Source organism: Thamnophis sirtalis, unplaced genomic scaffold (genome assembly GCF_051295495.1).
Source record: "Thamnophis sirtalis isolate CommonGarterSnake01/CBP01778 unplaced genomic scaffold, rThaSir2_p1.2 scaffold_2, whole genome shotgun sequence".
In the NCBI taxonomy this organism is placed as follows: Eukaryota; Metazoa; Chordata; class Lepidosauria; order Squamata; family Natricidae; genus Thamnophis; species Thamnophis sirtalis.
Genome location: NW_028261382.1, coordinates 42,076,121 through 42,088,156, shown reverse-complemented (window position 1 = coordinate 42,088,156; position 12,036 = coordinate 42,076,121). Strand labels below are relative to the sequence as shown.

The 12,036-nt window shown below is 48.1% G+C and overlaps 1 protein-coding gene across 1 annotated transcript in view; it reads left to right on the top strand.

Annotated features, from left to right (window-relative positions):
* The window catches only part of LOC106543293 (secretory carrier-associated membrane protein 3), a 16,003-nt gene extending 7,545 nt beyond the window's left edge, over positions 1-8,458 (top strand). Inside the window, exons 2-8 of the mRNA XM_087707659.1 lie at positions 1,758-1,885; positions 3,141-3,261; positions 3,351-3,479; positions 4,683-4,842; positions 6,355-6,456; positions 6,625-6,742; positions 7,250-8,458. Of these exons, the coding sequence (XP_087563785.1) occupies positions 1,758-1,885; positions 3,141-3,261; positions 3,351-3,479; positions 4,683-4,842; positions 6,355-6,456; positions 6,625-6,742; positions 7,250-7,396 (905 nt within the window). The 3' untranslated portion in view covers positions 7,397-8,458. The remainder of the gene's footprint in view (positions 1-1,757; positions 1,886-3,140; positions 3,262-3,350; positions 3,480-4,682; positions 4,843-6,354; positions 6,457-6,624; positions 6,743-7,249) is intronic.
* The last annotated feature ends 3,578 nt before the right edge of the window (positions 8,459-12,036 follow it).

Below are 12,036 nucleotides of genomic sequence, written 5' to 3'. Positions count from 1 at the left end.
CTATCTGTCCGAGAGGTAGGAGGTGGTTCTCCTCCTACCTCTCAGACAGGTCGCAGTCGGTGTTAGTGGGGGGGCAGAGATCGTCCCCTAGGCCCCTAAATTATGGGGTGCCGCAGGGCTCGGTCTTATCCCCCCTACTATTTAACATCTACATGAAACCGCTGGGAGAGATCATCCGTAGGCACGGGATTGGATACCATCAATATGCGGACGATACTCAATTGTATCTGTCCGCCCCGTGCCAAATCAATGAAGCGGTTGATGTGATGAGCCGGGGCCTTGAGGCCGTCATGGACTGGATGAGGGTTAACAAGCTTGTGCTCAACCCAGAAAAGACCGAGTGGCTGTTGTGTTTTCCTCCCAAAGATTTGGCCAATATTCCAACACTCAGGCTGGGGGGTCAAATTTTACACCCCTCAGAGAGGGTTCGCAACTTGGGAGTCCTCCTGGATCCACAGCTGTCATTCGACCACCATTTAACGGCTGTGACCAGGGGGGCATTCGCCCAGGTACGCCTGGTGCGCCAGTTGCGACCCTACCTGAATCGGGAGGCTCTCACAACAGTCACTCGGGCCCTTGTGACCTCTAGGCTGGAATACTGCAATGTGCTCTACATGGGGCTGCCCTTGAGGAGCATCCGGCGACTTCAGCTAGTGCAGAACGCAGCCGCGCGAGTGATTGCGGGTGCACCTCAATTCACCCGCATAACACCTATCCTCCGCGAGCTGCGCTGGCTACCTGTCGATCTCCGGATGCGCTTCAAGGTGCTATTAATCACCCATAAAGCCCTACATGGCAGTGGATCTGGATACTTGAGAGACCGCCTTCTGCCAATTACTTCCCTGCGACCTATAAGATCCCATAGACTAGGCCTCCTCCGCATCCCATCAGCCAGCCAGTGTCGGCTGGCAACTACAAGGAGGAGGGCCTTCTCAGCAGTAGCCCCGACCCTTTGGAACGAGCTCCCCGTGGAGATTCGTACCCTCCCCACCGTCCAAGCCTTCCGCATAGCCTTGAAGAACTGGCTCGCCCGTCAGGCCTGGGGATAAGGATCGTTACCCCGCCCGAATGATGAATGAATGTTGCCTATTATTTTATTATATGTTGTTATCTTAATGTTGTATCCCCCCCTTCCTGGTTTTGTGTGAGCCGCCCTGAGTCCCCTCAGGGAAAAGGGCGGCCTACAAATGCTAATAAACCTAAACCTAAACCTAAACCTAAATAAAAGAGAGAGAGAAAATAGGTATAGATAGAAAGATAAATAATAAAAGAGAGAGAGAAAATAGATATAGAAAGATAAGATAGATAATAAATAGAAGAGAGAAAATAGATAGAAAGATAAGATAATAAATCGAAAAGAGAGAGAGAGAAAATAGATATAGATAGATAAGATAGATAATAAATAGAGAGAGAGAAAATAGATATAGATAGAAAGATAGATAATAGAGAGAGAGAGAAAATAGATATAGATAGGTAGGTCGATAGAGACATAGAGATAGATAGAATTGTGATTGTGGTTATAGATCAAGCAGAAGTGGTATTCTTCCAGTTTGGACCAGTTTGACCGAACTGGTAGTGGAAATCGCGGCTAGTTAATAAGAGAAAGCAGGAGGAATTTGGAATGCCACCTGATTTACAAGTAGTCCTCACTTAACGACTACAGTTGGAGTTGATTGTTAAGTGAGTTGCGTTCTGAAGAAATTTGAGTTTTCTCTCTCTCTCTCTTTCTCTCTCTGTCTCTCTCTCTCTCGGAGCAGCTTCCCCACCATTCCAGCCCCCGGCCTCGGCTCCCACCATCCCCTCTGTGCCCACAGTTCCTGTCTCGGAGTTGCCCAAGAAAAACAACAATGCGGAGCCCAGAAATTACGGCTCGTACGGGACTCAGGTAAGGGGAGAGGGAGGGAGAGAGAGCACATTCTGGAGAGGTAAAGAAGGGAAATATTGGTAGAAATAGACAGGTCAATTTGGTGATAAAATCGGGGGGGGGGTGAAATTGGGGTGAAATTGGCAGTTTGGTCTGGTGGGGAAGGCTTCAGACTATAAACTAGGAGACGGTGAGTTCTAGTCCCACCTTTAGGCATGAAAGCCAGCTGGGCGACTTTGTGCCAATCCCCAGGAGATGGTGAGTTCTAGTTGGGCCTTGGGCATGAAAACCAACTGGGTGACTTTGGGCCAATCACCAGGAGATAGTGAGTTATAGTCCTGCCTTAAACAGGAAAGCCAACTGGGTGACTTTGGGCCAATCACCAGGAGATAGAGAGTTCTAGTCCCGCCTTAGTCAGGAAAGCCAACAGGGTGATTTTGGGCCAATCACCAGGAGACGGTGAGTTCTAGTCCCGCCTTAGGCATGAAAGCCAGCTGGGTGACTTTGGGCCAATCACCAGGAGACTGGGAGTTCTAGTCCCACCTTAGACAGGAAAGCCAACTGGATGACTTTGGGCCAATCACCAGGAGACTGGGAGTTCTAGTCCTGCTTCAGCCATGAAAGCAAATTAGGTGACTTCGTGCCACTCACCAGGAGATGGTGAGTTCTAGTCCCGCCTTAGGGATGAAAGCCAGCTGGGTAACTTTGTGCCAATCACCAGGAGACTGGGAGTTCTAGTCCTGCCTTATACCGGAAAGCCAGCAGGGTGATTTTGGGCCAATCATCAGGAGACTGGGAGTTCTAGTCCCGCCTTAGACAGGAAAGCCAACTGGGTGACTTTGGGCCAATCACCAGGAGACTGGGAGTTCTAGTCCTGCTTCAGCCATGAAAGCCAATTAGGTGACTTCGTGCCAATCACCAGGAGATGGTGAGTTCTAGTCCCACTTTAGACAGGAAAGCCAGCTGGGTGACTTTGTGCCAATCACCAGGAGATTGGGAGTTCTAGTCCTTCTCTCTCAGCCCAGCCCTTGGTTATGCGGAAAATCGGAGAAGGAAAGAGCATGAGTTACGCTCACTCCCTTGACTGACTTATGAAAAATAAACATGGGATTAAAATAATAATAATAATAATAAAAAACTAGACTTCTCCACTCCGATGCTTTGCAGTTTGACGCCTCCAAGCTGCCTTGAAGGGCATCCGGGAGCTACCCTCCCCTGGGCCAGTAGGTGGACACTGCAGCTCCACCCAATAATTCCTCCCGTTTTTTCCAATTAGGAAGCGGCCACCGCGGCTACGGCCGACCTCTTAAAGCGCCAGGAAGAGCTGAATCGGAAAGCCGAAGAGCTGGACCGGCGGGAGCGCGAGCTGCGAAACGCGGCCTTAAGCAGCGGGACAGGTACGGCGTGCTTTTCCGCCCCCCCCCCCCCCGCAATTCCCCGCGCCGAGAACGGCGAAAACCCACCTTTTTCCTTTCTGTGTTTGCAGCCAGGCCGAACAACTGGCCCCCCCTGCCCTCCTTCTGCCCCGTGAAGCCTTGTTTCTATCAGGATGTTTCCGTGGAAATTCCCGTGGAATTCCAGAAAACAGTCAGCATCATGTACTACCTCTGGATGGGTAAGCAATGTCTCCAGCCTTTTTAAAAAAATGATTTTACGTGCCAGCAGTCCTTGACTAGGGACGCGGTGGCTCAGGGGCTAGGACGCTGAGCTTGTCAATCGGAAAAGGTTGGCAGTTCGAAGCGGTTCGAATCCCCAGCGCCGTGTAACGGAGTGAGCTCCCGTTACTTCTCCCAGCTTCTGCCAACCTAGCAGTAGGAATAGCAATAGGACCTAGCAATAAGGAATAGAATAGAATAAGAAATAGAATAGAGTAGAATAGAATAGAATAAAAAATAGAATACAATAAGAAATAGAATAGAATAGCATAGAACAGAATAGGAAATAGTATCGAGTAGAATAGAATAAGAAATAGAATAGAATAAGGAATAGAATAGCATAGAACAGAATAGGAAATAGAATCGAGTAGAATAGAATAGAATAAAAAACAGAATAGTATAAGAAATAGAATAGCATAGAACAGAATAGGAAATAGAATCGAGTAGAATAGAATAGAATAAGAAATAGAATAGAATAGAATAAGAAATAGAATAGAATAAGAAATAGAATACCATTGAATAGAATAGGAAATAGAATAGAATAAGAAATAGAATAGAATAGAATAGGAAATAGAATAAAAGAACAGAATAGAGTAGGAAATAGAATAGAATAGGAAATAGAATAGAATAAGAAATAGAGTAGAATAGGAAATAGAATAGAATAGGAAATAGAACAGAATAGAATAAGAAATGGAATAGAATAGGAAATAGAGTAGAATAGGAAATAGAATAGAATAGGAAATAGAATAGAATAGGAAATAGAACAGAATAGAATAGGAAATAGAATAGAATAGGAAATAGAATAGAATAAGAAATAGAGTAGAATAGAATAGCATAGAATAGAATAGGAATGAAACGGAATGGAATGGAATAAGAACTAGAATAGAATAAGAAACAGAATAGACTAAGAAATAGAAGAGAAGAGTTGGAAGGGACCTTGGAGGTCTTCTAGTCCAACCCCCTCTGCTTAGGCAGGAAACCCTTCGCCACTTCAGGCAAATGGTTATCCAACATCTTAAAATAAGATTAAGTTAAGATCGCCTGAGTTTTCATTAGGGGCTGGTCTGGTCCTCCCTCCCTCACAGTTGCTGATCTGTGCTTTCTTGTGTACTAATCGTCGTTGTTGTTGTTGTTCTTATTCTTCTTCTTTTACTTTTTCACAGCCAGCACGGTGGCTCTTTTCATCAACTTCCTGGCCTCCCTCGTCTGGTTCTGTGTGGATGCCACGGGCGCTTCCGGATTCGGCCTCTCCATCCTCTGGGCCTTGATTTTCACGCCTTGCTCCTTCATGTGCTGGTATCGGCCCATGTACAAAGCTTTCCGGTATGGCGGCGTTGCGCCTCTCTTGCGTCAGTGCGTCTGGGGTTAGGAGTCGGCCCTGGCTCGGATCAAGCTTTGAAGGGAAAGGGGGGAATGGGGTGGCAGGCTAGAACTCACCAGGAGACGGTGAATTCTAGTCCCACCTTAGGCGTGAAAGCCAGCTGGGTGATTTTTGGGGCCAATCACCAGGAGACGGTGAGTTCTAGTCCTGCCTTAGGCACCAAAGCTGGCTGGGAGAATTTGAGCTAAGCACTGGGAGAGAGTGAGTTCTAGTCCCGCCTTACATTTGAAAGATAGCTGGGCTGATCTCCGTGAGTTCTAGTTTCAGCTTAGAGCTGAAAGCTGGCTGGGTGAATTTGGGCCGATCGCCAGGAGAGGGGGAATTCTAGCCCCACCTCAGGCGTGAAAGCCAGCTGGGTGACTTTGAGCCAATCCCTCCCTCTCAGCCGAACCCACCTCACAGGGTTGTCGTGGTGGGGAATATAGGAGGAGGAAGGTGTGTTATCGTTTATATTCACTATCCTGAATTATTTCTAGACATAAAAGTGTGATGCTAATATATTAAAAATGAAATCGTACGGGTGAGTAATGTTTGTTTTCTTTCTTTCTCTTTCTCTGCCTCCCTCCCCTCTTCTCTCTCTCTCTTCTCCCCCTCTCTCTCTTCTCATTCTCTCTCCCTCCCGCCTCTCCTCTTCTGTTTCTCTCTTCTCTCCTCTCTCCCTCTCTCCCTCTCCTCTCCTCATTCTCTCTCCCTCCTGCCTCTCTCCTCTCTTCTGTCTCCCCTCTCTCTTTTGCTCTTTCTTCTCTCTCTCCCTCGCTCCCTCTCTTCTCTCTTCTCATTCTCTCTCCCTCCCGCCTCTCCTCTTCTGTGTCTCTCTTCTCTCCTCTCTCGCTCTCCTCTCTCCTCGTTCTCTCGCCCTCCTCCCTCTCTCTTCTCTCTTCTCTTCTGTCTCTCTCCTCTCTTTCGCTCTTTCTTCTCTCCCTCGCTCCCTCTTCCCCTCGTTCTCTTGCCCTCCCACCTGTCTCTTCTCTTCTGTCTCTCTCCTCTCTCTCTCTGTCTCTGTCTCTCTCTTTTGCTCTTTCTTCTCTCTTCCTCGCTCCCTCTCTTCTCTCTCTCCTCTTTCTTCTTGCTCTCCCTCCCTCGCTCCCTCTCCTCTCTCCTCTCCTTCTCTCGCCCTCCTGCCTCTCTCCTCTCTTCTGTCTCCCCTCTCTCTTTCGCTCTCTCTCTCTTCTTATTCTCTCTCCCTCCCGCCTCTCCTCTTCTGTTTCTCTCTCTCTTCTCTCCTTTATCACTCTCCTCTCTCTTCTCGTTCTCTCTCCCTCCTGCCTCTCTCCTTTCTTCTGTCTCTCTCCCCTCTCTCTCTCTTTCACTCTTTCTTCTCTCTCTCTCCCTCGCTCCCTCTCCTCTCTCTCTCTCCTCTTTCTTCTTGCTCTTCCTCCCTCGCTTCCTCTCCTCTCTCTTCTCTTCCCTCTCTCTCTCTCCGTCCCTCTCTCTTATCTCTCCTTCAATGCCAGGAGTGACAGCTCTTTCAACTTCTTCGTCTTTTTCTTCATCTTCTTCGCCCAAGACGTGATGTACGTCCTGCAGGCCGTTGGGATTCCTGGTTGGGGATTCAGGTAAGGGGGGGGGGGCTCCTAAGCGGAATCTGGTCAAGTGGGTTGGCGCCTAGATCCCAGGCGCATCTTCGTTTTTCCGGTCCTGAATTTGGATAGTGAGCAGATCAAACGTAGCCCTGTCCTTCCTCCAGAGAAATTTTGTATTTTCTCCATTTTCCTGTCTTCCAGCGGTTGGATCATCAGCTTCGTCGCTCTCAGACAAAACCCAGGGGTGGGCATTTTCATGATCCTTGTTGCCGTGTTGTTCACCGTCGTCGCCGGGCTGGGCATCATCATGTTGAAACGGGTGAGTAGAGCAGAAAGCATAGGTAGTCCTCGACCTACGACCACAACCGGGCTCTTAAATTCCCGTGGCTAAGCGAAACGTCAGGCGTTAACTCAGGGTTGTCCCATTTTACGATGTTTTTGGCTACGTTCCCGAAGTGAATCGCTGCCGTTAGCTGAGTTAACAAGACAGTCGTTAAGTGAATCCGGCCTCCTCCGGCTCATTCGGAAGGTCACAAAAGGGGGGTCACCCAACCCCGGGACAGGGCAACCATCATAAAAAAGAGTCAGTTGCCAGGCGTCCGAATGTTATCATGTGACCATGGGGATACTGCAACGGTCGTAAGTGTGAAAAACGGTCATCGGTCCCCCAAACTTTTGTAAATCGAGGACTACCTGTATTTGATGCAAAATTTGGATCGGTTCTTCCTTTGCCATCTCGGACGAGCCCCCGATTTCTCGCGCCCTCGTATTCCGCGAAATCCAGCATGTCCAATTTCCCAGCCAATTTCCCTCTCTTTTCTCACAGATCCACTCCCTTTACCGCCGCACCGGCGCCAGCTTCCAAAAAGCCCAGGCCGAATTCGCCGCCGGCGTTATGTCCAACCAAACGGTTCGCACGGCGGCGGCCAACGCCGCAGCCGGGGCAGCCGCCAACTCGTTCCAGGCCCCCTAAAGGAACGGCGACTTGCAAGTTGTCATCGGTTGGCCGATTTCGCCGGGACTCCTTCACCGAAACGGAAACCCACCCACCCCCCTCAAGTGCACGGCCTTGCCCTCCTGGGGGGCAAAAATTCCTCCCCCCCCGCCCCTTTTTGTGCAGATTTCAGAAGCTTGCGATCTCGCGACGGATCCACCCCGCTCCGGCTGCACTAACGTGAAGCTCACCGATCCCTCGACGCGGCTTGGCTCTTCTCTTCTTCCGCCCGAAATTGACCGAGGACTCAGCTGCTGTTTCATCCCTGCTTGTGACTCCTCCGATTTACCCAAGCCGGGAGGAACGGGGGTGGGTGGGTGGGTGGGGGGTGTCTTCCCTTCCTGCTTGTACGCCCCCCCCCCCCCCCAAAAAAAAAAATTGGCTTTTCTCTTTCGCCTTCGATCCTGCACTCCACTCGCGATCGGAGCTGGTTTTCCCGAAATTTAAGTTTCCTTTCGGCCCCGATTTCCTGCCAATTTGGCTAAGCCGAGCATGCCGCCCCATTCATGCGCTCCTCCTCCTACTTGAGACCGTTTTTCTCGACCCTTAGCGTCTTTTAAGAAGCGTGGACTTCAACTCCCAGGATTTCCCTCCCTCCCCTCCTCGGCTGGCTGGGGAATCCTGGGAGTTGAAGTCCGCCCCCCTCTTAAAACTCCCACCCTTGGGATACACCCACCGACGTTCATTAATCAGTAGAATTCTGCTCGACGTAAGTTGAAATCCAGAGGGGCTTTCTATGATGCTACTACCCGAAGCTTAGGTGGCAACTTGTAAAGATGGCGTGGACGTCCACTCCCAGAATCCTCCCTGGCTGGGGAATTCTGGGAGTTGAAGTCCAACCTTCTTAAAGTTGCTAAGATTGAAAAAAAACTCTTGTTTTAAAAGTTTGATTTCCCTTTTTTCTCTTGTTTTGATCGATTCTGCCAGTGCTGGCCACTGGGAGATGATAATTTCCCTTTTTTTGGCATTTTTATTAGCGATGGGAATAATTTTATTTGGCTCAAAAGCCACCTCTGGCCTCTACGATCGCGATTCGGCCCCCTCTGTGGTGCCTTTTATTTTATTTGGGGGTGAATCTCTTTTTTTCTTTCCTTCCTTCCTCCCTCCCTTCTGCCTTTCTTTCCTTCCTTCCTCCCTCCCTCCCTTCTTCTTTCCTTCCTTCTTCCCTCTCTCCCTCCCTGCCCCTCCCTCCATCCTTTCTTTCCTTCTTCCCTCCCTCTTTCTTCTTCCCTTCCTTCCTTCCTCTCTTCTTCCTTCCTTCCCTCTCTCCCTCCCTGCCCCCTCCTTTCTTTCCTTCCTCCCTCCCTCCTTTTTTGCTTCTTTCCTCCCTCCCTTGCTCTTCTTTCTTTCCTTCCTCCCTTCTTCCTTCCTTCCCTCCCTGCCCCCTCCCTCCTTTCTTTCCTTCCTTCTTCCCTCCCTCTTTCTTCTTCCCTTCCTTCCTTCCTCTCTTCTTCCTTCCTTCCCTCTCTCCCTCCCTGCCCCCTCCCTCCTTTCTTCCCTCCCTCCCTCCCTCCTTTCTTTCTTTCTTTCCTTTCTCAGCCCAGTCGAAGTGAAACGGCTGTTTTTGCCGGCGAATATTTTCTCCGATTGCCCTGAAATTTTGAGAATTGGGACATCGAAAGCGAGCGGAAGTCTTAAACTTTCTGACTGGTCCTCTTTTTTCCCCCAGAGCCAATCCGAAGGGAGGGGGAGGCGGGAGGATGGACGGAGGCACCCTCCCCCCCCCCCCCCGGTTTCATTTTGCAATGTATGGGGGGGGGGGGCGGGATGGGGGTGTCCTTCGATGTGTTTGCGATTTGGGAATGTCTGTCTCCCAAATTCTACATCTCCAGAGTGTCTCTTTTTACTGTGTGTGTGTCAGTCATCCTGTTCATTTGACTTGTTGCCCCCCACCCCCAAAACCGACCTGATGCGCCCCCCCCTCGTCTCCCCTTGTCGGTATCTGAAAATTCAGACCCTCCACCAAGGTTTTCCCGCGTCTTCCCCTCTTCTTTGATCCCCTAAGGATTTGTGGGGTGCCCCCCCCGTTCTTCGTGCGTCTGTCCATGTGCAAATGCAATATTCCTCCCCCCATGGCCCCCCTCCCCATTTGTTGTCGTTGTTATTATTATTATTTGCTGTGCCAAGCGCAAGACAGAAGTATGGAACTTTATTTAAGGAATAAAAACTACATTTTATCTCGCTTGGTTTTCAGCCAGTTGTGGTTTTCCTGGCGGAGGGAGGGTGGGGGGAGAGAAGATGGCTTCTAGCGGTCAGAAAGCTTCGAAAGACCCTCAAAGCTAATTGTGGTTTTCCTGGCGGAGGGAGGGGGGAGAGAAGATGGCTTCTAGCGGTCAGAAAGCTTCGAAAGACCCTTCCTCAAAGCCAATCGTGGTTTTCCTGGCGGAGGGAAGGGGGGGAGAGAAGATGGCTTCTAGCGGTCAGAAAGCTTCGAAAGACCCTTCCTCAATTTTTGATGCTTCGTCAGGATCGGTTCTTCGCGGGAGGGCAGATGCTTGGAGGGCCAGACGCGGCCGAGATGTGATTTAAGAAAGCCTTAATATCTCAACATTTCCTCCCCCTTGCATGTAATCCTCGATTTACGACCACCTTTGAGCCTGTAGCTCCCATTGGGGTTGTAAGTCGAGGACTATCTGGGTAATGAAACATCGATCAAACAAAAAAAAAAAAGCTAACTTTTTAAAAACAGATTAGCGGAGTTGGAAGGGACCTTGTAGGTCATCTAGTCCAACCCCTTCGCCAAAGCAGGAGCCCCCCCCACACACACACCAGGGATGGTTAACCTTTTTGGTGCCGAGGACCCAAAGCGCGGGCGCGCACACAAGCGCTCTCCGTGTCCCCCATGGCACGCATGTCATAAGTTCACCATCATGCCCCCTACACGCTTTCTGACAACCTCCGGGCGTACCAATAATTCCACCAATTAAAATTCTTTTTTCTCTCTTTTTTTTAAAAAAAGATTTTTTTTATTGCTTTTATTACACACACAAAGAAAAAAAAAGAATCATCTTTCCTTACATCTTGTAGAAAAGCGTTTTCCATTGGTACAGATCCGTTTCCTGCGTTTCTTCCACAATCATTACCGATACGTCTTCCAAATTAAGTTGTACATTTTAGAATTTATGTATTTTACTATCTCTGTACTTGATTACAGTTACTTAAACTTGTTTTTTTTTCCAAAATCATTTATATTTAAAGACACAACCACCTGCTCAATGAGTCTGCGCCGAGGTGGCGCAGTGGTTAAATGCAGCACTGCAGGCCACTTCAGCTGATTGCTATCTGCAGTTCAGCGGTTCAAATCTCACCGGCTCAAGGTTGACTCAGCCTTCCATCCTTCCGAGGTGGGTGAAATGAGGACCCAGACTGTGGGGGCGATATGCTGACTCTGTAAACAGCTTAGAGAGGACTGAAAGCCCTATGAAGCGGTATATAAGTCTAACTATTGCTATTGCTATTGCTAATAGAATAGGAGAATATAGAATAGAATAGAACATAGAAGAGAAGAGAGAAGAGAAGAGAGAATAAAATATAGAATATAAAATAGAATAAAACAGAATAGAAGAGAGAAGAGAATAGAGAATAAGATATAGAGTATAGAATAGAATAGAGCCGAGGTGGTGCAGTGGTTAAATGCAGCACTGCAGGCTACTTCAGCTGACTGCAGTTCGGCGGTTCAAATCTCACCGGCTCAGGGTTGACTCAGCCTTCCATCCTTCCGAGGTGGGTCAAATGAGGACCCGGATTGTTGTTGGGGGCGATATGCTGACTCTGTAAACCGCTTAGAGAGGGCTGAAAGCCCTATGAAGCACTATATAAGTCTGCTATTGCTATTGCTACCATAACTTTACATCTTTATAACATTCTAAAAGAGAGTGAATTAGTAGGATATCTAACATTCCCTCCCCTTTCTCCCCCCCAACTCACAAATTAGCGCTTCTGTCCGAATTACTTTTACTAGTACAACACACCTGTATATATCATTAAATATTATCCATCGACATTTCCTTATTATTATTGTAGTTAACTAAAAATTGTTTACTATTTATCTCACCTCTCCTCTGTTCAGGCCCAAAAGAGATTATACCTTTATAACCAGCTCTCAACAGAAATTTATCAATAAGATGTATAGGTCTTTTCCCTAATCCCCAAATTGCAATTAATATCCAGTTTATTTTACTAATTAAGGTTATCCTTTCATTGTTGTTATCTTGATTAATTACATGTTAACAAACTAAACATTTAGAAAATTCTTTTTTCTCAATGTTCACACAGCTGATGACTTCAACTCAGTTTTTTTGCCCTTCCGCTGTAAAGTAACACAACAGGCTCGGTTGTTAACAGGAAGGCACACCCCTCTCGCCCGAGCAATCTAGGTTGACCTTAGTTAAACCAAGTTGCACGAATGCCTTGCCAAAACCTTTCACAAATCTAGTTAAAAAATACTGGGCTCCATGAGGCATGCAGGGAGCTTGCTAGTCCACCAGAGGGCGCTGATGTTTTTTAGATCCAGGATTACATTAAGAGAAATCTCCAAAAGAAAACACACAATTATTTATTATAAATTCACATGGCTTTTCCTACACCGATCCCTCGTGTGAATAATTCATGGGGATGAC